Genomic DNA, 26,485 nt, shown 5'->3' on the forward strand with positions numbered 1-26,485 from the left:
TGCCGCACTAGACATAAAATGGTGTACATAAATGATCTACAATTTTTTTCAAAAGACTGACATCTCACTTCATGAGCTGCAATTATACATGTTCATTTATAGTATGCTTGTATATATTTGAAGACTAATAACTGTTCCACTATTATATATACAAAAACATTGATAAAATATAGAAGCTATCTTTGAAGAACAGCATAGTCTTAATGTTAATTTTAGGATAACAATGGTATGTTCTACGCTTAGAGCAATTTTACTTCAATTTTATTTATTAGCCCAATATCATATCCAGCATAGCAATCACATCAACATGATAGTAAAATGCAGATAGAACATAAACAATAATAGTAGAAGACAAGCCAACGCAAGAGGACACAAGATATGTCACCAGCCAAGGACAAACCCCACCGTGGGGAAACTCTTGATCAATTCTTCTTATAATTCTTCAAAAGTTCAGCAGAGAGAGAGAATACAATTTACAATATTCACTTGCCCAAACTGATTAGTCAAAACAACAGAAACATAAATCTCTAACCAGAAAGTCAACGTTGGTCAATAGGGCTGAAGCCTGAAATTGACCTCCAAAATAGCTCGGTCAACTCGGCCTCCAACAACAATATAATGCAACCCAAAGCAGTGTGAAAATAACCAGTCAAATATGGTTAACAAAAGTCAATGCAGCAGCCTAAAGTAAGGCAGTCAATGCTAGTCAATGCAAGGGTCAAACTGCCTTGAGTTTTGTGCCCAAAACAACGGCTTGTCCAAACAGAAGTCTCCCTCACAAAACCGAAGTCAAACAGGGTCAATGCTAGTGAAAGTCAACCTCCTGAAATCCTGTCCTCCTAAAATTTCGGTCAAATTTGGTCAACGCAGCAGCTAGAAATAACAGTGTTCCTTTCACATGTGTGGAGAGAGATAGGCCCAAAAATCCATACCTAATCAAGATGAGAGAGAAAGATGAATGAGATGAGATGCCAAAATGAGGAGGAGGCACCTTGTATTTATATGCAATGTTGAAGTTGGAGGACGCTAATTTGATGGCTGGCCGACCTTGACAAATTGTTCATAATCAAAATAAATTTATAACTTCATTTGTACATGTCAGAATGGGATGATCTTTAGATCAATCTTACACCTCTTGGAAAGAGGAATCCAAGAAAAATATCAGGTGTCTCATAAGAGTTGTCCAAAGTGATGTTTGGCCTTAGTTTCCATATTTAACACTTTATTATCAATAAAGGGTCTATGATAGTACTCATAAAATTCATTGCCATGTGCCTCTGAAATCGATCAGAGCCCTTGATTGATGACAACACCTACTTTAGGTAGCAAGTCCACTGCGGATTTGCACTCCCTTAAAATGTGAAAGCGTGAAAAACTTTCAAAAGACATTTTAAATGAAAAAATATCTTCCAAGATTGGAACAAAATGGATATTGCGGCACTAGCACTCCCTTAAAATGTGAAAGCATGAAAAACTGTCAAAAGACATTTTAAACGAAAAAATATCTTCCAAGATTGGAACAAAATGGATATTGTGGCACTACTAAGCTTCTTTCAACCAATTTATGACTAGAGACTCACCATAAACCTATAAATGAACACATCCTTTTTCCCTTGCAAAAGGTAATAAAGATTTGCATGCCATAAGTTCAGTGAGGTTATTTATAGACTTGCCCAGGCCCATCATAATGTGGAAAAAATGTGATAAATTGAGATGCAATGCTACTCCACACCTATTTTCCTCTCCTTGTGAAGCTCCATTGAAGTATGCCCAAGGTTTTTGACAAACCTGGCTCTTCAATTGAAATACTTTGAGGAATAGCTAAATCTTTTGACTGAGGGTAATGAGATAAAATTGAAAGTCCTTCAATTGCTCTTTTGTCTAGAGAAGAGAGCTTTTCCTGAAAAATTACTTTGTTACAGGCTAGCCAAATACCTTGGCATATAATCAGAGGCAAATCTTTATAGATTCATGTGGTAGGAGATAGCATCCAGGCCCTCCAAATAGCCTCCACATTCCTTGCCTCTGAAATCAATCAGAGCCCTTGATTGATGACAACACTTGCTTTAGGTAGCAAGTCCGCTGTGGAGTTGCACTCCCTTAAAATGTGAAAGCGTGAAAAACTGTTAAAAGACAATTTAAACGAAAAAATATCTTCCAAGATTGGAACAAAATGGATATTGCGGCACTGCTAAGCTTCTTTCAACCAATTTATGACTATAGAGACTCACCATAAACCTGTAAATGAACACATCCTTTTTCCCTTGCAAAAGGTAATAAAGATTTGCATGCCAAAAGTTCAGTGAAGTTATTTATAGACTTGCCCAGGCCCATCATAATGTGGAAAAAATCTGATAAATTAAGATGCAATACTACTCCACACCTATTTTCCTCTCCCTGTGAAGCTCCATCGAAGTATGCCCAAGGTTTTTGACAAAGCTGACTCTTCAATTGAAATACTTTGAGGAATAACTAAATCTTTTGACTGAGGGTAATGAGATAAAATTGAAAGTCCTTCAGTTGCTACTCTGTCTAGAGAAGAGAGCTTTTCCTTAAAAATTACTTTGTTACAGGCTAGCCAAATACCTTGGCATACAATCAGAGGCAGATCTTTTTAGATTCGTGTGGTAGGAGATAGTATCCAGGCCCCTCCAAATAGCCTCCACACTCCTTGCCAATTACATGACGGACCCAATAAAGATTGACAAGCCTCACCCAAACTTGATTGGTAAAAGGGCACCCAGTAAAAAGGTGACCAACCAATTCCTCATTTATCTTGCGCAAAGAGAGTCACCCTGGACCTATTTTATGGCACTTTGCATGTTATTCCAGGTTGGTTCTTTGTCTTCAAGAATTGATCCGTAAACTATCGTGGATATTCCACTGGATAGTTCGTCACAACAAATCTGATAAATTACACTTAAAAATCCAAAATCTACACTATGAGGGTTTATTTCTCTTTAGATTTATGAATTTGTAAATTACTGTTTATTGTGTATGCGTGCCAATTATAATTATGCAAAAAATAGAGAATAGCGAAATAAAAGCGCTCACAAACCACAATTGGCACAAGATATATCCTGGGAAACCCTTTGGGAAGAAAATCCAACTAGAAGGTGAGGTTTCTCTGCTCTCTTTCTCGGAATAAAAAATGGTTGCGAGTACGAAGAAGTAAGATCTGTGGTTCGTGGGCTACTACAATGCACAAATTCTCTTTGTGTGCTCTTTCTCTATCCCTCTCGACTACTTCACTTGTCTATGGAACAAAATGCACTAAAAAAGAATGGAACCCCTTTTCCTCCTAATGTCCTAGTTATAACACAATGCGATAACCTATTGTTGGTTAAGTTTGACTCCTTTAATTGTTAACTAGAGTTACAATAATGGACTCTGCGAGAGTCTTTTTCATCATGATCATGTGGCTAATGTGGCATCCTCTCAAATTCAGGTGGCCAAATAGGAAGGTCAACTTTTGAGTGGTATAACTTTTGCATACAGTCTCTGATTGAGGTGAATTTTGCACTGTTGGAAAGGTTTCTATGTGTAAATTAGAGAAAAAAAGTGCAGTGCTAAAGTGATTTTTATTCCCAAAGAACGACATTTGATGCCTCAACATGCTCCTGGAAGCTTTCAAATCCTAATTTGCCAAATTGGGTACCATTGGTAAAAATGGTCCTATGAGCTGATGCCTCCACTTTTTCCACTTTGAAAGCATCGTGATGGATGGTACAAACAATGTAATGATCCAATCTAGATCACATCTCCCCATTTTGGGAGGCTTTTGGTTCCCAAAAGCTTTTATTGAATGAGATGAGGAGATTTTTCCTCCTCTTAGGTGTACCATTTAGCTTTGCATGGAAGTTGTCCTTTAAACCCAATGTGCCAAAAGTCATGCTACCCTGTAGGGCATGTCCCTCTTCCTGATCTAGCATGGAAAGTTCATAGATTTTAGATTCTCTACATTCACAATTGACTAAATGGGCATGTGTGGGGGTAGACTGAGTCTATAGGTGTTATCCCCCCCTTTTCTAGTATCGCAAAGGGACCTGACTACAAAGCCTTGATTTTCTTACCAGGACCCTGTATCCTCTCTATCACTCTCATTTGTATCATCATTCTTATTTATACATTTAATATATATTCTTGTATATCAATGGAAATCTACATATTCCAAGTCTTCTGGAGTATTTAACGTGAAGAACGAACTTTGTTCGTTCCAGTAACCATACTTTGTCTCCCACCTTAAACAACTTCTCTGTTATGTGTGGATCATGCTTGACCTTGTATTTTCCCCGTGACTTCTCCAGTGTGTCTTGTACATGTATATGGATTTGCTTGATCTTCTCTACAAATCTTTCTTCCCTTAAGGCATCCCTTGTAAGATCCTCCCTTATTGCTCCTTGCTACCCATATGCAATATCCAAAGGTGAAGATGGAAAATATCCTTATTTATCCATTCCAAGGGATATGGGCTTGGGTTATCACGAACTTCAAATCCCAATTTGTTGACCAACTCTGCTGCAATAAAATTTGCTTGTGATCTTGATCAACTGGTGTGCTTTGGCTGCAGTTTTATTATTATTATTATCTATTCCTCCTTTCATCTTCTTCTTCCCCTCCCTAGAAGTGTCTTGGTGCTCCTCTTGCTATGATCCACTTTATTGCCCTTTCTTTAGGCTTATGTTGTCTAGGTATTGTGCTTGTACGCAAGCATCGTCCACTGATTTGGGCTTGAACATTATCACTTGCTTTTGCAAATGGTTGTATAGATCCCCCATGTACTTGAGCAGTACAACTGGGTTCTTTGGGGGGATATTGAACATTATAGCCATCTTTCTAAACTCTATGGTGTGCTCTCCTTGTGTTGAATTTCCATGAAATTCTGCAATTGCTTGAATGAACAATCTGAAACTAAAAATTCTTTTCACCAAAATAGAATTTCTTAACACACAATAGATAAGAAGCAGAATAAAACACAGAGATAAAGAATGCAATCACATAAGAGACACAATTATTTCTCTAGGGAAACCCAACTAGGAAAACCCTCTCTTTGCTATAGTATTCTTTATTGATATAGATTGAGCAATATGATTTCTTTACAAGGAAAGTAGTGACCCAAAGAACACTCTTGTCCTCACTATACACCTTGCAAACACTTTACTTCTGCTCACCGGCTTGCTTGCGCTGAAATAGGCTCGATTTCCTTCCATAGAAGCTGCCTATTTCCGAGCGCAAGGGACTCCCTGTTACTTAGGGCTTGACTCCTACTTCCTAGTGCAAATCTGCAACAACTTACAAGGAAGCTCTCTACAAACTGCTCACTGTCTCCTCCAAAATACATTGCCACAACATGGAAATGTCTCACACACAAACTCGTGCAAGACAATAATAATACAAGCTGTGCCTTCGCCCTTCCTTTATAGGCTCGATCCATGCTAAAATTGGCAAGTACAAATTTAGAACAACAGTTGTGATTGACTTGTTAACTGAGTTTAACTTGTCTCTAACTCGTTGCTAATTTGACTTGTTTGACTTGTTAACTTGTCTTATCTAAATTTATAACCGCCAATCGTTTTGTAGTCAAACTGAAGGAAGGGTCCTCATAACTGGTACTCCAACTCTACGCATGATTTCTCGAACTCCATGAACTTGTCAATGGTCAAGGAAAGACTGATCATGGTCTTTCTCTGGCTAAGGCACACACACATAGAAGACCTTCTCTCGCTACACTTTTCAACACTCCCTCTTAGCGAGGAAGGTACTTTTGGAAGAACCTCGTCCACTTGGATCTATCTTCAACACTACCACATTCTCCGCTACTGCAGTTGCTCCCTCTAAATGAGAAGACTTCCATGCTTTCTTTTACGGGATCTGATATGAAGACATGTTCTATCCAACCATGCTTTGTGAGTCTACCACCTTAGTCATAAGTGCCATGTACCCCGTGTACCTTTGTGGTTGTTTCCTTTGGTTGAAGGTGATATTGGAAGATCCAACTCTCTCTTGATCTCCCTTAAACAAACCTTCTGCCCACTTGGCTCGAACCCTCCCTATATTGGGAGTCATTGATAGAGTGGCTGCCTCCACTTGCCCTGGGCTAAGGTCCTCATCATTCTACTGGTCGGCCCAATTGCCAACTAGTCGAGACTCAAATTGAGATATTGGCTGAGGCTCCATCTTGAGAACTCTATCTCACTCTCGTTCAACCATCACTTCTCTACTCTGAGAGGTTCTTGCCTTGCTACTCAAGGCTACACCTGTCTCAACCTGTAGCAAGTACAAGTTCTTCCTTAGACCTATCTGCTTTTTACATCCAAAAGCTAAGTGCTAGAGGTAAGCCTTATCTCTGCTGAAGATGACGTCATAACCCTTGTCCTCAAGGGTAGATACTGAAACAAGTTTCTGCTTAAGGCCTGAAACATAGAGGACTTCTTTGAGACGAATAGGATTACCTGACTCCCTCTGAAAACTGAGTACCAATTCCTCTAGCTACATACATACTCAAAATATCCTAGCTCTATCTGAAACTGCATGTCCTTCTCCATTAGGTGACTGAAATACTTCTTGTTCTTGGTCATGTGGAAGGATGCTCTTGAATTAATATATCATACTCTGCTATCTGTTGAGCTCGCCATGAAAGCTAACAATGAGAAATCTTTTTCGAATTAGGTAGAAAACACATCTACCTCTACCGATGCAGCTACATGATCCTTATTGGACTCCTCCTTCCGGTTAGGACACTTAGTGGCATAGTGCCCAAGCTCATGGCAATGGAAGCACTTGATCTTGCTTACATCCTTCTTCTTGTTCTCGCCCTTTTGACTAGACTCGACCTCTCCTTGGCCTTTCTTGCCCTTGGCTCTGCTTGCCAGTGCCAAGTTCTCCTCGTCCTCTATCTTTGTTGATCTACCATATCTGGTCCCTCTTTGGATTTCTTCTTGAATGCAATCACTCCATAACCTTTCCCAACTAGGAAAATTCTCTCTGTCACTGACTGCATCTTGGAATTATACCAAGACTTATGAAGTCCTAGTAATGCAAGGCTCACAAGGTCACTTTCTGGTACAATCACACCTGCACCACCTAGCTCATCTCGAAATTGAGTGAACTTTGAAAGTGTTGAGAAATATAGGGAAGAGACAATAGGTGATTTCTCTAGTGATGATAACTGCTTGTGAATACTTTTTACTTCTTTTGATTAGGTTCTTCTTTGGCCTTAATGATTATAGTGTTCTCTTCATCAAACATCTATCAAAATATAAACAACAGTGAGACAAGGGACTCAAGATGTAGGTGATCAGCTAGGGCCAAAACCTCTCCAATTTGAGAGGAAAACCCAAACGGATTCTTCTTCTCGTAGAATCTTCAAGTGATGAATTCCAAGACCAAGACCCTTGACCTACTAACTCTTCTTCCTTGAGTCAACACTAGTCAAACTGATTGTTCCACCATGGATCTCGGCTGCTTTTCAGATTTCGGCTTATTATCACATAAGCAATGATTTTTATCCCTTGATCCCTTCTTGCTTGGATGGAGTCATTTTCTTTTACAATTCTGCTTGATTGGAGACTTGACTTCTTCGTTGATTTGACCTCGTAGGTTAACTGTAGTAACTTGGCTTCTTCTGTAGTAGAAAGTACTAACCCTTCTTGCACGTGTGAGAGATATTTGCCCAAAAACAAACCCAAAACACTTTGGTTTCTTCTTCTTCCTTCTTCGCTTGATGAGAGGCTCCTATGCTCGTGTATCTCGCACTTCTTCTTCTATTTCAGATGCTTGTCGAATGTGTCTTCAAGTGAGGCTGAGTCCTCCTTTATATAGTAGTTTCTCCATGCAAAATAAGCTGACTTGTGCTTGTGTCTAGGCCGACATCTCCTTCTAGAATAATCTCTAGCTCCTTTGGAAGGCCGACTTGAATGAGTGCTTGTGATGAGGTCTTGGAGGGTTTATGACTCAAATAAATTCTCTTTTACAATATGTAACATGCCCAAATGGGTCTTCAATACATGACATTGACTAAATGGACTTTATGACTTAATGACCAAACCTAATAGCTCACAATGGGAGCTTCATTTATATAAAATAAAATTCCTTGAGCATGAAACCCATGTCTCAAGCATAAAATAATTTTATTTTTCTTCTTTACATTAATTACATAAAATCATGATTACACATGTCATTATGAAGACCGAACCTAGTTACATATTTCAACAGAAAGATATGTGATGATGGGCTCATCTTTGGTCATCTAGATACTTTTTAGATTCTCTTTGAGAGCAAGCTTCCTGGCATCACTGGAACCGTAATACAGTGGTAAGATTGCTTGAAACATCTCATTTGCTATCTTCTTCTCATGGAGATGAGGAATAATATGGGCTTTGACCCCCTCTAGAATGATCATCTTTGCCTTATATCATTCATAGTATGCTGGGCCAATTGTTGGGGATCTTGAGGTGGCAGTGTGACGTTCTTGACAAACTCTCCCGCCCCATTATCTTCTAACACTATTGTGATTTGCTCTTTCCATGCCCAAAAATTCGAGGCTCCTCTAAATTGTGATCTAACCTTAGTCCAAGGAATGCCATATTGCTATCTAATGAACTGTTTTGCTCTGCTCTTCAAACTCTGGTGCACAGGGATAACTTTGCTTGGTTCAAGCAACTCGGATTTGCTACAGACTTCCTCCACTTTGCTTGAAACACCTTAGGTTCCTCACATTGCTCCTTGCTGTCTGTTTTTTTGAGTAGAATTGCACTTGTGGATTACACAAACTGTTGTTGTAAAAACCCTTTAGGATAGACCTATTCCACTGGCAATCTTCTCCCCAAAACACAAGCATCAAAATACCTTCTAGCCTCGGCCTACTGTAGATACACTTCTCAAACTCTGTGACCAATCTTTAAACTTGAAGCACACTGTGACAACACTTCACTTTGTCCTCACAAACATGTATTCTCCTCGCTCTTGCCTGAGATAACTTGGGCCTTCAATCCACACTTGAGAGAGGCTTCTCAACTTCCTGTACCAATACTCTTGTACCTCGACCCTACTCCACCAAACACAAATCTCGGTCCTATACTTGTCTCGGATCTGAGATGTTACAGGCCTCTCCTAGGACACGTTCTTGACTGTGTCTGTGTTCTGGTCTTTGAGGATCTTTGCCTTGATAACATGCTGAATTTCCACGGAATATTTCAACTGCTTGAATGAACAATCTGAAACTAGAAATTCTTTTCACCAAGACACATAGTTTCTCAACGCACAATAGATAAGTAGCGGAGTAAAACACAGAGATAAAGAACATAATGACACAAGAGACACAAATATTTTTTTGGGGAAACCCAAATGGGCAAATCCTCTCTTTGTTATAGTATTCTTTATTGATATAGACTGAGCAATTTGATTTCTTTGCAAAGTAAGCGGTGACCTAGAGAACACACTTGTCCTCACCATACTAGTCGGACACACCTTGCAAACACTCGACCTCTGGTCACTTGCTTCCTTGCACTGAGATAGGTCCAATTTCCTTCCACACATGCTGCCTATTTCCTAGTGCAGGGGACTCCCTATTACTTAGGGCTCGACTTCCATTTCCTAGCGCAAATTTGCAAACAAGGAAGCTCTCTACAAACTACGTACTGGCTCCTCCAAAATACATTGCCACAACAAGGAACTATCTCACACATGAACTTGTGCAAGACAACAATAATACAAGCTGTGTCTTTGTCCTTTATAGGCTTGATCCATGCTAAAATTAGCGAGTACAAATTTAGAACAACAATTGTGATTGACTTGCTAATTGTGTTTAACCCCATGCCGTCAATCCCCAGAGCTTTGACAACCCATCACCCACTTTCCCAGAGATACAATTATGGCAACCCCCCACCGAAATGGAAAAATGACAGCAGAACCCTTTGCTGTCAATCCCCAGAGCTTTGACAACCCTTCCCTCACTTCCCCAACAATACAATGATGGCACTCCAGAGATAGAAATGTTTCATAGAATTAGTATACAAAGATGGTAGGCGAGACATACAAACATTTTGCGGTCATGGCATCTTTGTTAAGGCCATGGAGCTCACGCTATCCATATATATATATATATATCTTTTTTTTGTTTTTGTTTTAGTGATTTCAAAAATGATTTCTAGACAAACATTAAAATTTCTTTAGAATTTAGAAACTAGAACAGTTACAATTTTACATGATGATGATACAAATTCAATCATACAACTAGCCCATATCACCAAAATAGCACCAAGTGCAATCCATCTCTGAACCAAAAGTAAATCAACAAAGAGGTTCTAAATGGCCTCTAGAGTCCAAAAAAATTCATGCTTCAACAAATAACTAGTACTACATATCATCGAAACTATTGTCTGTATTGGGATCATCGTGATCAATATTACTTTTTAAGCATTAAAATAAGATAGAAAAAGCTTGGCATGTCAAATCGAGATTTTGTTAAGTGATGGTACATTTTTACTAGGGTCATGACAAAGGAGTTCAACAGTCATGCCACCAACAATCCAAAAAACTGTTAAAGTTTGTGGGATCTAAAATTCTACTTTCTCCATATGAAATCCAATGAGGTTTGAAGCACTCACAAACATCTAGAAACAATTATTGGTAATTTTAAAAATTTATTAGTAGGGCCTGGAGAAATCCATTTCCCAGCACTTGAAATCCTAACATTGCTTAATCATCCTTAGTTGCACTCTAAAACCTTTGAGAGCGCCAAATCTGGGAGTGAATTGTGGGAAAATGAGTGAAAAAATTGATTTTAAGAAGTCGTGGGCTGCTTTTTCATCGTACACATCTGAATTTTCGTGACATGAGTAGGGCTTGTGGTCAACATGAGTCAAACTCGTGTCAGACATGTGAAATGCGTGACACAAGCTTTTTCATCGTACACATCTGAATTTTCGTGACACAAGTGGGGCTTGTGGTCAACGTGAGTCAAACTCGTGTCAGACATGTGAAATGCGTGACACACAAGGGGGGTAAGGACGTATCAAGCAACTTAGGTTGTCACTAGTCAAAGTAAAAAATATTTGTTATGGGGTAACATTTGACATTAAGCTTGAAATTTCATGGGAAGAATTGAATGCACATTTTTGATGCTTTTAATTGTTGACAAGCAGTGGCAACTCTAATATCTTGTAGCTTGTAGGCAATAAGGCACGTACACAATATAATTTTATGGTTGCATGTAGTTACACAATTGTCTATGGTGCACTACGAAATTAAGGGAATATGCCTTGAGCTATTGAATACTAGGAGAACGTCCACTTTGCCAATGTTTGAAATGTAATAGTAATCGGAAAGGCATAATCTTCCACTGTAACTTTCAGATTGTGTACAACACTGCCATATTAAATGTGTTTATGGCTAGTGATGGTGATGGGGAATTGTTCAAAAGGATTAAGATGGGCGTTTGATTTCTTATCGAGGACATTTGGTGTGCTGTGAGGATCAACCATAACTACGATTTAATGTAGGGAAAAGATATAGGCATTAAGTTGACCCAACCTAATTATTGTAGCAGGGGAGATAAAACGTTCTCTTATGCTAGTTAGTTGTGGATTTTGAGCTTTGGGTTCATGGTCATTATATCATTGGTCTAGTGCAGTGTGCCTCCAAGGTTGGCTTCTTTGTTGAAGTTGTGTAAATCCTCAGTTATTGACATGGCCCTTGGATAAGGGATGAGAGCATTTACAGCAAATATTTGGGGAGAGTTTGTAACTTTGTACAATTTTTGGTTCGCTAGAGTTTTTAGATGGTGAGCTTTTGCCGTTCCCTCTTTTTTATCCTTGATATTGAATGTATGAGTACTCTTACCTAAAGAGAATGATCTTTAACACTTTCCTCTTCTAGCTACATGAATGCGATTTTTTAGAGTCAAGTTCAGTCAGACATGCTTTTCTTATGAATTTTGACTTCATGTTTGGTATGTAGATGTCTCACACTATGCATCTGTAAGTCTTGCCTTGTTATGCAGATATCTTGTAGTGGGTCAAGGAGATGGCTTACCTATCTTTTAACCTATTTCTTATCAGGGACATTTAGTGTGTTGCTAGGATCAATTGTATTTACCTTTTAATGTAGGTGAACAATATAGGCGTTCTATCTATAACCCAATCATTGGGAGATAAAAGGTTCCCTTATGTTGGTGGTGAATATCGAGCTTTGGATTCATGGTCATTATATCATTGGTTGGGTGCAGTACCCTTAACAGGGTTTGGATTTTGTGTTGAAGTGGTGTAATTCCTCAACTATATAGGATTCCTAGGGTTATTGACACGGCCCTTGGATAAGGGATGAGCACATCACTACACATAGTTGGGATTGGGAGGGAGGTTTTGTAAAATTGTTGGTTCACTAGGGTTTGTAGATGGTAAAGTTTTTGTGTTCTTTTCCTTTTTAACCTTTATATCGAATGTATGAGACCTCTTACTTGAAGGGAGTACTCTTTTTGAAAGGTTTAACATGGCACTTTCCTCTTGTAGCTACAACAATGGATTTTTCTAAAGAGTCAAGTTCAGTCGGACTTACCTATGTTTATGAATTCAGACTTCCATGTTTGATATGTAGATGTCTCACACGCTGACATCTGTAAGTGTCACATGTTATGTAGATGTCTCACAGTGGGTCAAGGAGATGTCTTACCTGAGACTCCAATACTCTAGGTGTATTGTCGAACATACTCAATACCTTGAACATTGTAGGGTTCATCCCATTTTTGATTAGTTTTTTGTGTTGTTGCATGTGTTGATGTTTTTATTAGCCTTTGGGTTGTTGCACCTGTTGGCCCACAAAAAGTCTCGTTTAGGATGATTACTGAGATGTTCTTGTCACATTGTATGTGCCCACCCTTCTCGGTTTTGAAGGGCATGTTAGAGCATGTAACTCCCACTTGTTTCAATATGTGTTATGAGTCTGTTGCAATTATCTATGAGGTTGTTTAGGCCTAATTGGATAGTTGAGAGATTCTCTCCAACTAGAAGTCCTATATTGGTGTGGGGTTGAGATATTCTCTCAACTACCTGATTATGTATCCAAGTTAGTTTTTCTATCTTTAGATAACACTTCATGTATATATGTAACATCATTTGGTTAATGAAGTGTATGTGTACTCTGTAATTCAGTGTTGGTATCAGAGCTTTATCTGGGCCTACACCCTCACAGGAGGAATCAGGATCAGAGAGAAAAAGTGTGTTGTTTGTGAGTAGTTTGTCTGTCATCTTTTGAAGTAAGAGCCTTGTCAGGAAGGTTCCATGCATTTGAGAGAGTGCATGAGATCTGGTTTCAATTTGGTGAACCTGACGTGAAAGGTCCTTGTTTGTCATTCATATTTGGAGTTGGATAATAAGAACTGGTGTTCTTCTCTGCTGCTGCATGTCACGAGTGCAGACATGCACCTGCCATCCTTGAATCCCCAGCCGTTGGAATATGCTCTAGATGTGGTCATAATAGGATTAATTATTATAAAATTGGAGGCCTACCCACAGGGAGTAGGAATACTGATTTTCTTTTAAAAGAAAAAAAAAGAGCACTATGAGGAGTAGAAGTCTATATTGGATTGAATTGGGTACAAAGATAAATTTGGTCGATGAAAGATGAGCATGCATTTATTGTTGTTTTGTTTGGATTTCATTCTTCAAAAAGGCATTGGTTGATTCTTTAAAAAGTCGTGGGATTTTGGCTGTGATAAACAAGGTGTGACTTCTGGGATTTGTTTAATTATTATGCCTGTGGGAATGAACATGATCTCTACAATAAGGATGTTGAGACGGAAGTGGACGGTGGATTTGCTCAAGTCAAAGGTAAGGATATGGTAGTTGCGAATGATGAGAGTAATAGGTACGAAGAGCAGGTAGCATTCTAATTTGAAATTGAAATGGAGTGGCAATGGAAGCAGTTCATGAATTTGGCATGATCATCTTGTTTGGGTATTGCTAAAGGGCATGCATCAAAGACTTGGTAATTTTCAATTTTTTTTTAGAATCCTTGGAGTTTGTATAAGAGACATATTGAGTTTGGTCAACTCAATATGTGAGTGTTAGAATTGACCACTCTAACATTTGCCTCGTGAAGAAGAGAACAAGTTGAAGATTGATCAAGATGAAGATTCCTATGGTGTGAATAATTGTAGAGGATAATGAAGACAAAGAGGATTCATGAAGGCACCGACATTGTGCATAAAGTCAGACAAGGAGGTGAAGGAGCAATAGAATGTGATGCATTGTGATGAAGTATAAATTGGCTTATATGTTTGGGAAATTAGTTGTCACATAGGAATGTTGTTGTAGATTTTTTTCAATGTTTGTTGTACTTGAATTGAGATTGTTGTAATGATGCATATGTGTTGTAAAGGGTGTATGATTGGTTGTACAATGTACCCAATACCCCAAAGTATTGGTCCCAAGTTTATTTCCCCAGGTGTGTTGTAAGCCTTGTTGGATCAGGCATGTAGTATTTATCCCTCTAAAGTAAGAGAGAGGATGTGACATCAAGTTGTGGAAATTAACCACTAGTAGGTATGAAGGTGGTAGGTGTACTCGCATCTAAGCTTGATGTGTAATCAAAGAAGTTAGTCTTCGCTTAAGAGGGTGGGGATGAGGAGCAATGTCAGATGGAGTTAGAATGTAAGGGACCAAGTCAGAGAGAGTTTAACATGATTGATGAACCATGTAGGTGAAAAAGATAACTAGAGAACTAGCGACTACAGCGGATGGTACTCATGGTACCTCAGTAGATGAATTTCTTTTTATATGGACATCAGTTATCATTTTTATGCAGGTACAAGAGAGAGAAGAATGCCCATTGTGAAGAATGCCCAAGGGAAAATAAGAACAACTCAAGACAATGTTTTTGGAAGGCACTATAACAGCAGAGGTTGGAGCAACAATTGAGATTGGATGGTGGACAAATGTAGGTAAATGTATGTTGAATAATATCAGACTTGTGATCATATTGTAGTATGTGTCACACATATGTTTGTAACCAAGTCTACAGAGTTTTGTTTGAGTTGATGGAGTACCTCGTATCTTCATGAATGGAGATTGTAATCGTACTTAGTCATACCCACGTAAACCACTTTGTAGTATAAGTTTGTGGTTACCCAAAAACGACTTGAGGGAGGGTCAACTGAGAAGACTGTAAGTATGGTTGAGGGTCAGTTGAGAAAACCCTACACATGGTTGCAAAACCTGAGATGATGATGATGATGGAGGCAGAGGTGCATGTATAAAGACATGTCTGTTAAATGAATCATGTACCTGAAGGGACTTTCTAGTAGACCAGTGATTGCAGCAGTTGGGTACCGATGCATTTTGGTAGATGGTTGTTTCTTTATGTGGACATCAACATTATTATCTTATTTGTAAACACATAGACTTTGTTCTGATTGAGATTGATACAAGTAGTCATTAAAGGTCCGTGTTAGAGCATGTACCTCCCACTTTTGTCTCAATGTGTGTTATGAGTCTTATCTAGGAGGTTGTTTAGGTCTAGTTGGATGGTCGAGAGATTCTCTCTAACTAATAGTTCTATTTTTGTGTGTGGTTGAGATATTCTCTCAACTTCTCTCAACCAAGTGATTATGTGTCCAAGTTAGTTTGTCTCTCTTTAGACAACACTTCATGTATTTATATGTAACATCACTTGATTAATGAAATATGTGAAGTGTATGTGTGCTCAGTAATTCTGTGTTGGCAATGATTAACCTTTCCTTCTTGGTGTGATGTCGGGCACCCAAAAGGCTGACTTAATTTTGCTCAGCCTTCCTGCGTGTAAATATGGGAGGATTACAGATGACTGTATTTTTCGGTGTGGTATGGTATGCTCAATGTATTATATCATATATGAATCTATATTATTCAGTATGTGCATAAATATGGCTGCACAAGCCCAAAGGGTTAGCTTGATCAGTAGTTGCTTGTGTGAAAGGGCATGGAGATCTTGGGATCAAATCTCATCGACTGTCTTAGGGATACCAACTTGTATTTCGGGTGGTGATTACTACCATCCTCCAGATGGAAAACCGGAGAGGGGAAAACCATAGGGCATGGGCATGGTACCAACGTCCTGGCTTGGAACGCCTAATACACGGATGAGTGAACTACATATATCTCTTGAAAGAAAAGTAAATGTGGCCGTATAATATGAATTCACAGAAACTGTAAACCATCATTACCAGATAATCACAATTGTTTTGGTCTTTTTCTTGCCTGTTGCTGCTCACCCCTGAGTTGTTCCCTGCCCCGTGCTGCCTGAAGAACCTGCACAGGTCAACTGTGCACCTGCAGTTTCAGTCATTGTGCAATTCTGGAATTTGATGCAGCTGCTATCCTGCACGGCATGACAGCACTGAGCACACTTGCTAATTGTGATTTGACTTGAGTTCTGAAGCACCTGGGTCTGTACAACACATTGCAGAGTGCACACTTGCGATTTGAGTTATGGCTTGTTCTTCATTGTGTCACACCCACATCATTTTCTCCTGTTATGGATAGTGCATGCAAATAACATCAAAACTGAGTAGACTTCCGATAGCTATTGAAAAGTTAGGTACATGTCTTCCTGTGCAAACAAAATGTTGTGATTTATCATTCCACGTACCCATTTTTTTTTTATAATTAGTTTTTTTTACGGGAAAAATAGTTGTGATGTAATCTTAATATTCCAACTTGATGCTGGAACGAGAGACAAATAGCTCTGTTGTAGTCTTCCCATGTAAATGCGTTAAAGCCAGTTTTTTTTTTTTTTTTGGTATCTGTGTTCTGTATATAATCAGCAGTAGTATATCAGCAAACAATTCTAGGTACTGTCATTCAATAAATAATTATTTGGAATGTTATAAAGAAATGTTACAAATATGATAAATCCCTGTTTACATACGCCAGAAGGCCCATTTTGGATTTTAATGTTTTAAGCAAGTGATATATGATTCATCTTGCACTTTAATGTTTCAAGCAAGTGATATATGATTCATCTTGGATTTTGATATATCTATTTTGGATACTGATACATCATTCCTTTTTCCTGTGGTAAACCGATTGGCCTCCAGAGCTCTGTTGCTGCTACACCTGCACAGCGCTCAGTTACGAAGGTATCGATTGCGAGTGGCTTCTCTAATTGTTCTTGGTTTCATTTTTTCAGTTTTCATATATAGATATATATATCTTTCAAGTGTACATTTTGAGAATTATTTTGGTACTGGCAAACATAATGGAACCAGCGTTTTTGAAACATTCCACTGTTGTGATTTACAGGCAGCTAGTGAGGTTGATCCAAGATCTGAAGTGAGTAATATCCTCCCAATTGGAAGATCAACTATCCTTTACTTTGAGAACATAGGACTTAACTTGTTTTTATGCAACATCACAATTTATTCTTACCTTTTTTTCTCCGGTGGATATATTCTTCATTTACTTGCATATTCAATTAGGTACGTGGTGCATGTTTTGGAGAAATGTCTTCGTGCTCAAATTCATTACGGACTTAACTTGTTTTTATGCAACATCACAATTTATTCTTACCTTTTTTTCTCCGGTGGATATATTCTTCATTTACTTGCATATTCAATTAGGTACGTGGTGCATGTTTTGGAGAAATGTCTTCGTGCTCAAATTCATTACTAATGAAGTTCGAGAAAAAATTGCCTAGCCAAAAATCTTTGATAAATTTGCCATTTTAGTTCGAAGATGTATATATATATATATAATTCTGTTAATATATCCTTTATAAATAATAAAAATAACTCAAATAAAAATGATTCTTTTAATAAAATAAATTTATGCTCAGTTATATCCTAACTATATTATTATTTGATATTAATTTCTAACCCAAACATATCATATAAGTTAATAATATAAATAATATAATCCATACACGATTGTAGAGAACTTTTGAGCCTCCGAAGGTAACCGTATATCTGAATATACTCAATTCTGGAAATAAACGAATCTCAGCAAATTCCTCTTAAAAACGATGATTTTACCTGCGAATTTAACTGTACTATTAATGGACATGAGATGCATTCTGTTCTGCTGAATTTAATGGATGGATTTGAACAAACTTGTTCACCATTCTTTCAAATTTGGCCAATTTCGAACTTCATCATGGAAGTAGTTGAACACGGCAACTTAGGTGTTTCCATAGATAACCGATTGCGGCAACCCAAATCGAATGCATAAAGATTTGCAACTGTTCTGAATCATTCATATGTCCTCAAGACGAGGACATTTGCATGAAAGAGGGGTGGTAAAAAGGAAGTGAAATTTAACTTGAAATCATGTCCAAAAAATCTTGGTGGAGAGACATCTCTAAAATACATGCTCAATTGTTTCATCCTTACCACCACACAAGGTGCATATATATGTGATGCTGACTTGCAAAGTCTGGTTTTTATAGCCAACCGTTGATGAAGCATAAGCCACCCGTATGCTTGCATTTGAAAGAAGAATGCGTTTTCCAAATGGATTGGCACCTCCTCAACCAGCATGCTTCTGGATCCCTTAATCCCTACACTTCAATCGTGTTGGAAGTGTGCCATACCAGATCATAAAGTTTATTTGCCGTATATATATAAAAAGGCTTTCCACTCCACTGCTAATCTCTGCTAATTTAGGAGACCTTTAGGCTTTTTGGATTAACACAAATTCCTCTGAACAATTTGCTATTTTTTAAGCACAGTTAAGATCGTGTCAGGTTTGCCATCGTTGGTGGTCTTCATTCCACAAATCATTCTCAAGCAAGGGACTTTTTCTGCAGTCGAAACACATTTGATAGTCCAAGCTATGGACCTGGTAACTATCATGTCTAAATTGGCCTTGATGCCAAGCCATTTCATGGCCCCTCAAATTCCGATGGGAGAAATTCAGAAACTATCCACAACGTGGCCCACACTCTTTTGAAGGCTTAAAGGCTTTAACATTACCAATTATGTCTCACGGTTGAATAGAGCCTTTAATATGCTGAATGTGATGAGCCTTTTGGATCCGGTGTCGAAATAAAAATTGCTAAGTACATGTCCCCACTTCGTTGTGTGGAGTATCCATTTGCCATCAAGAGCAGCTCCTTGCACTGATCGCTTTGTAAAGTGCAGCTATCCCAGGCCACCAAAGGAAACTCTGCCCTGCCTCTCTGTACCGGAGAACCTTTTAGAGCGCGATGCAATATTCTATAGGCGGATTGAGAAGGGAAAAATACAAGAGATGCGTCCTGCTGCCAGAGTTCTATGAAGATTCTAACATTTTCGGAAAGAGGAAGATCAAGATGGAGGTAATTCCAAGCTTGAAGTTTCTTTTCATACTTGGCCATGATCCACATCCACTGATGAGCAAGTGAGATCTGGTACCAGAGGGAAAGCGGTATTTGGATATGTAGTGCGTTTTATAGTTGTTCTAAGAGCTGCCACTGAAACTAATATAATGCTTAAGAAAGTTCAAGTGGTTGAATTGTACAGCAAGAAGTTGTAAACAATATGTACGAGAACTCTTAACAGTCACAGAAGAAACTTTGCATGGATATACTTGCTACAAACTCGATCTACTCGGATTCCCTCTGTGTCAGACTTAGTTGGCATAGAAAATGCGCTGAACTGACTAGTTGGCTAGTCAAACTCGCTGCCGATGATTCTGATTCGACGGCAACGAGTTTATAGTGTGAGTACTTGTGTTAGTTCCAATACTGTCTGGTGAAAAGCTCTGTGGGCCCCTTCATAAGTTTATGTAATTTAAACACGAAAAGAAAAGTTGCCTTCTGCTCTAAAAAAATCAACCTCTTTTTCCCAAAACCTGATTCGAACTCGTACTCTCCAGCAAGTATATTATTTATTGTCCCGAGTTTTGTAACCATGATGGATTTATTTTAGTTCAGCATAGAGTTCCTGCGTGTATTACTATGCGTCACTTGTATACCTTTTGAAAATACACGAGTTGAATAATGTTGTTCCGTAAGCCACCTTTGATTGTTTGATACCACTATAAATCTCTCTCGGGTGCCTATGCCTCCATATACGTGAGAGTTTTAGCTCACCAGACTTATGCTAAGATACTAGAGACATCTAAGTTGGGCATAACAAAGCTAAACTGTTGTGAGATCAATGATAATGCAGTAATTAAATCATCAAGCTAAATAGAGTTTGTTCCTCGTGCTAATAGGGGTTTGTCATTTAATTTATAGGCAAAACTGTCACTTTTAGCTTTATGTCTTTTTAAAACTTTGCATCCTTTCCCTATTCCGTTTTCCTCTTTGACAGCACCTTTCTTGTATGATAATTTAAAAAAGAAAAATCATAATTTAATATATTGTTAATTCCTTTTGTCCTGTTGCCTCTTCTGAGGCTAAGAATGTAGTATCTCATTAAGGATTGACATGAGATTACTTACTTTCATGGCTTATATATACTTGAAAATATTACAGCCTTTTTTTTATCTTTTGAGCGGGGGATTGCTGGAAATTTAACAATCATGAAACTAACAATTACCTAAGCTGTATGGCAGATACGGAGGCAATCTGTAGCAGAATTGACAATTTTTCGGAGACGATGGCAACGTGCTGTTGAGGAAGACAAGAACTGGGTGGACCCATTTGAAGATTTGAGAAAAAAGAGAAGCCATCTCTATAAGAAGCCTATGCCGCAATATAGACGACCCAAATAACAGTACAGTTATAGCGGTGTTATCTATAAGTGATCCATTCTTTTCATGTCAAGAATACAAGTTTCATCAAGCTCCATTCTTAATCGTCGACGTTGATCCAATTGAGCAGATTCAGCTGTTTCTCTCCTGATAGGAATGGATTGATGGATGTATTATTGTTCTTTTTATTGTTTTCCCTCCTGAGCTGTTGGTATCGAGGCATTCTCTATGTCAAAGGGTGGGGTAAATGTATTATGATTTAATAATCCTCATCTGACTGTTTCATTGCGACTGTGATCTACTGTATTTCCCTATCTATTACAAATGCATTGAAATTGAGAGTTTCTCCAGTCTACGGCAGCGTGCGCATGAAGCACAACCATATCTTTATTTGGCTCTGGCCTCCAACCTACCGTTTATAGGTAGAGGGCGACGGATTTGCCAACCAAATGTACTAAGACAATTTAAATACACTATGTAAAATCCTCATATTTGCTGGCAGTGATCGTTGTCGCATTTTCTTCCTATTCTTCTCCTTCTAAGACGTTCGGAAATCAATGCAATAATAAAATTAGAAGGATGTACTAATTTATAGCACAACTGGTTCTAGACTGAACTCCAAGTCCTTTTAGTATGTTTGGTTTTGGTTAATTACAGTGGAAGTCTGCATAATTTTTGAAATCATGGACCCAGCTTAGTATGTATTATGCAGGATATTTAGCTTTTTTGCAGGTCTACTGAAGGAAGCACTTTTTTTATTTGTGAAAGTTAACCTTTAAAAACCACCATGAATTTGACATGTATATATTCACCTTCTCTGAATCGTTAATTAATTTACACTAGCTTTCCATTCCTGGTGATTGGGTAATAGTATTGTCCGGAACGACAGAAATTTCAATTTTTTTAATACAGCTTAATGCAAACAAATATAATAGACATTTTGACAAGATGTGGAAGTATTCATGATTTGAAGGATATGGTCTTTCTGTCGTTCTGTTTTCAGTTTATGCGATTTTTTTTAGGGTTTGAAACATCTGCTTATTTTCAGATATTTAGGAAGATTTGTTTTTGTACTTAAAATTTGAAAGACATGGGTGGGTTCTGATCCACTCATGGTACATACAACCATCATAGATTATATAATCACGTGACTATATATTTTAATATAATATCTGTATACTATATAATCATGTAACTATATTTTTAATAAAATAGAGGTAAAATTTGAAGATATGTAAAATTTGAAGGACAAAAGCATGAGATTTGATTTATTTTATGTGTGCATATTTAATATTTAATATTAGCTCAATATTACATTGATTTGATGAACAGTTTGATTTAATATTAGCTCAATATTAAATTGATTTGATGAACAAAATGAAATTAGCTCAATATTAAATTGATTTGATGAACAATTTGTTTCCCGGGTGGGTTCTGATTCACTCATCGCACATACAACCATTACTATCATATATTATATAATCATGTGAATATATTTTTTAATATAATATCTGTATAATCATGTGACTATATATTTAATATAATATCTGTAAAATTTGAAGATATGTACAATTTGAAAGACAAAAGCATGAGATTTTATTTATTTTGTGTGCATATTTAATATTAATTTTGTGTGCATATTTAATATTAGCTCAATATTAATTTCCCGGGTTTGTTTCCCCGGGTGTGCAGGTTAAGTTTGTAGAGATACGTTTGAACTGTAAAATAATGACAGTAGTGTATTTACTATACATTCTTGGTGTAACATGGTTGACCACTACTCCATACACCTCTCTTGGTGTAACATGGTTGACCACTCCAAGATGACCTCATGTCTTTAGGAAAGGTCCGCACTTTTCGTTATTGGATCCAATGCTTCTTGGAGTAAGAGGGTTGACAACTAGGTTGACAATTATTCCAAGATGAGCTCATGTTTTTACGAAAAGTCAGTAGATGAGATGAGCTCATGTTTTTAGGAAAAGTCTTCGCTTTTCATTGTTGGATCCAATCTTTCTCGGCAAAATGTAGGCATTGGGATTCACACAGCTCTATAATTGGTCCCACTTTCTTACTTTCAAAGTGAATTGGATTGCTGTTACCTTGCTAGTTTCTCAACATGTGCATTTAAGGCTTTAGACATTGGGCTTTGTATAAATTGAATTTGGATTAAAGATAACAACCAATCTTCTCCAATAATGACTAAAATCAATTGATTTTTGAAATTTTATCAATTGATTTTTGAAATTTTCTCTAATCATTATACTCAATTGACTTCTAAATTTGAATTTCTCTAATCATTATACTCAATTGACTTCTAAATTTGAAAAATATGAGGCAGGTTTTGATGTTATATATGTGTATATGAGTTATTAAATAATTTAATAGAATCATATAATTTATTTTTTTTCAAATACAATCATATATGTTAACTAATTGCTATTTAATTGAATTAATCATATAATTTTTTTCAAATATGCTATTTAATTGAATTAATTTATTAATTTTTTTATATGCAATCACATGTTAATTAATTGCTATTAAAATTGAATTAATCTTTTTAGGTAGAATCACTCTCCAACTAATTGTCATTAAAATTAAATTTTGTCGGATAAATTAGCCTTTAAAATTTCGCTACTCTTTAGAATACTGTCTTTTCTCATTAAAATTGAATAAATTTGAATTTTTTTCTAATCGTTCAAATTATACTCAATTGACTTTTAAATTTGAAAAACTACTCAATTAACTTTTAAATTTGAAAAACAAGAGACGGGTATCTTATATATATATATGAGTTATTAAATAATTTAATATAATCATATAATTTTTTCAAGTACAATCACATGTTAACTAATTGTTATTTAATTCAATTAATCTATTATTCCTTTTAGGTGCAATCACATGTTAAATAATTGTTATTAAAATTAAATTAATATTTTTTAAAATTGAATTAATGTTTTAGGTACAATCTCACTCTAACCAATTGTCATTAAAATTGAATTTTGTTGGATAAATTAGCATTCAAAATTTCACTATTCTTTAGAATACTGTTGTTTCTCATTAAAATTGAATCTTGTCAGCGTTAAAAATTTGGCTACTATTTAATTGTTGTCAAAATTGCAAAATGAGAATGGTAGTTGGAATGTATTATCGATAACATCATCACAACTTTTGTGGTGTCCTATTGTTGGGCAATTTCAGTGGATCAATGGTGTTGATGGATATTAGATTGCTTTCAGTTTTGGTTGATTTGCAGTATTGTTGATGATAATGCTTGTTTATTTTATTGGTTTGGTTTTTTATATATATATATATATATATATAATTGTTAGTTTGTAAGAATATAATTTAGAATAAAAGTAATAATGATTTTTTATAATTCATATAATGATAATGGAATAATATTGAATATTAATTTGAGTGATTGATAATTGTGAATAATTTGAATGAGTTTTTGGTAAGATCTCTAAATTAATTGATTATATGGATGTGGATATTAGTAGATGTTTCTATTGTTGTCACACAATTATTTATTACTTAATTATATGTGATATCATTTCATAATGAGAAAAATATCTTATTTTATATTGGCTACTATCTTTATAATAAGAAAAATATCTAGATGCACTTTAAATTATAATAACTAGCCTCTAGCCATTATGATTCTATTTCCTTTATTGCTTTTGGTCTATTTACTTGTATTACACATCTAAATATATTCATACAATATTTAGTTGATGGGATATCAAATTAATGAAATGTCTTAATTCTTATGCTGAAAAATAATTTCAAGAGCATTTGATACTGTAATGTGTTTTGTGAAACTTACTAGTTTTGAAATGAATGCTTGTTTTATAGGATTCACTTTGTAGTTGCGATATCAATATTATGGATATTTGATATGTCTATGTTCTTTAGACTCATGGCTTAAGAGGGTTTATGATGTGAAGGATTTTCTCTATGCATGAAGTTTTCTTGTTTTAGCTATTTGGAGATATCTTAATGGTTATATTTATATTATAATGAACTTGAATCATATTAACATGTAAATATAATTTATTGCATCAAATTTTATACATTACAAAAACATCTAGAGTATTATAACATTTTTACAGTAATGCCACAACCAACTAGTCTCTAACCATCGAGATTTTATCTTTATTGTTTTTTTCCTATCTACTAGTACTAGACATCTAAATATATTTATATAAATATTTAGTTGATAGATAATAATTCAATAAAATGTCTTAATTCTTATCGTTTTGTTTGTGCATTATTGCGAACTTTGCACTAAAGCAGTTAGTTATGCGGTGGCTAGACTTTTACGATTGATTGAATTTGGTGTTCCTTAACTTCCTTCTTTGACCTTTCTCGAGTGTTTTGTGACCCTAGTGTTATGATCTTGCAATATTGAATTTCATATCCATAATTTTTTTGTAGGGTTTGCTTTTCCTAATATTGCTTCTATAAGATATATTATTCTACAACTCTATGCTTGTGAAGTAGTGAAATTTTTTATACGTGGATCATGCATTTCACACCTATACTTTTGTGATATTACAACCATTTATAAAAGTAATGTAATGGAACCTCTGCATCCTTCAACAATTGCTTATTGCAATTATATTGCAATATTCACATTGAAACATTATATATTGTACAATAACATGTTATATTATTTTGTAGGGATTCTTGATTTGCTCCATGTGATTTCACTGTCATCACTTTCAACCTTTGGATTACAAGTTTTGGATAATATTTAACCTTGGTATTACACCTTTCTTAAATAGTATTGTAAGATGGTGTTTAGTTAACAAAATTAGATATTTGTTTAAGTGATTATATCTCTAATAACTTTGGGGAAATGGAAGAACCTAAAAATTACGAGAAATAGGAAGGTTTTGTTAGTCTAACACTATGTGGATTCCATCTTAAGTTGTCAATGTTCTTAACTCATGTGATTATATTGATAACTTAAGGACACTCTCATGATGAGGTTGTAAACTCGATTCTATTGATAACTTGAGGAAATTCTCATGGTGAGGGTTGTAAACTTGGGTTGAATGACTTTATCTAAAGGCACATGTTTCGAGATTCTACAACTTTTGATGTAATAATATGAAGGATCTTAACTTCACAACCCATCAATCAACGCATCATTGAATGAAATGCATTATTAAATGGTTGATGTTGCACAATTATTTAGGAATGTATTATATTGGGAATTAAGAATCATGATCCACGTAAATTGGGATTTTAGATGTTGCTTGAGCCTCATGCTTAGCATCCTTGTATGCTTTTACATAATTTATTTTATGGATTTATATAACTTGGCATTGAGGAGTTCCACCACAATGTTTCACATTGCAAACTCCTTAGGTCCTAACATTTATTTTGGTTTCATATATGATGTAATCCATAAGGAATTTGTTCTCCCAAGACCCAACCCTAATAAGATTAAAAAATTATACATTTAGGACATCTTTTGCATCATAGCATTGAGCATGACATTTACAATTTTTTCTACATGCAACATTTTGCTATGTTTTTCCGACTTATATTCATTTTTTTATTACATGTAATATGAATTGAATGACCGAGTCACTTTTTTCAAGCTGGTATCCAAATTTTGCATGAGCATTTTTCAAAAAATCTTCACCCATAATGATTTAGAAGAGGCACCATGCCACATTTCAATTCAACTAACTGGGAATAAATCATAAAATTGAATTTAGGTTGCATGTGATGATGGATGTACCTCACCCAATAAATGATATGAACACAAATCATTTGAATGTAAGAGGAAATAAGGCTTCCTCAAACTAGATCTCATAAATTTT

The 26,485-nt window shown here is 36.3% G+C and overlaps 1 protein-coding gene across 6 annotated transcripts in view; it reads left to right on the forward strand.

The window, feature by feature from the left end:
• The window catches only part of LOC149182810 (uncharacterized), a 58,946-nt gene extending 37,718 nt beyond the window's left edge, over positions 1–21,228 (forward strand). For 5 of the 6 annotated variants that reach the window (XM_089416958.1, XM_089416959.1, XM_089416955.1 and 2 more), the window contains 3 exons: positions 17,072–17,113; positions 17,277–17,306; positions 20,511–21,228. In XM_089416958.1, coding sequence (XP_089273084.1) covers positions 17,072–17,113; positions 17,277–17,306; positions 20,511–20,669 — 231 coding nt within the window. In that variant the 3' untranslated portion in view covers positions 20,670–21,228. The remainder of the gene's footprint in view (positions 1–17,071; positions 17,114–17,276; positions 17,307–20,510) is intronic. The other variant, XM_089416961.1, reaches the window with a different exon arrangement.
• The last annotated feature ends 5,257 nt before the right edge of the window (positions 21,229–26,485 follow it).

The sequence above is a fragment of the Pinus tabuliformis genome, chromosome 3_2 (assembly GCF_031772625.1).
Source record: "Pinus tabuliformis cultivar Carrire ecotype Pingquan chromosome 3_2, CPIR1, whole genome shotgun sequence".
NCBI classification, from domain to species: domain Eukaryota; kingdom Viridiplantae; phylum Streptophyta; class Pinopsida; order Pinales; family Pinaceae; genus Pinus; species Pinus tabuliformis.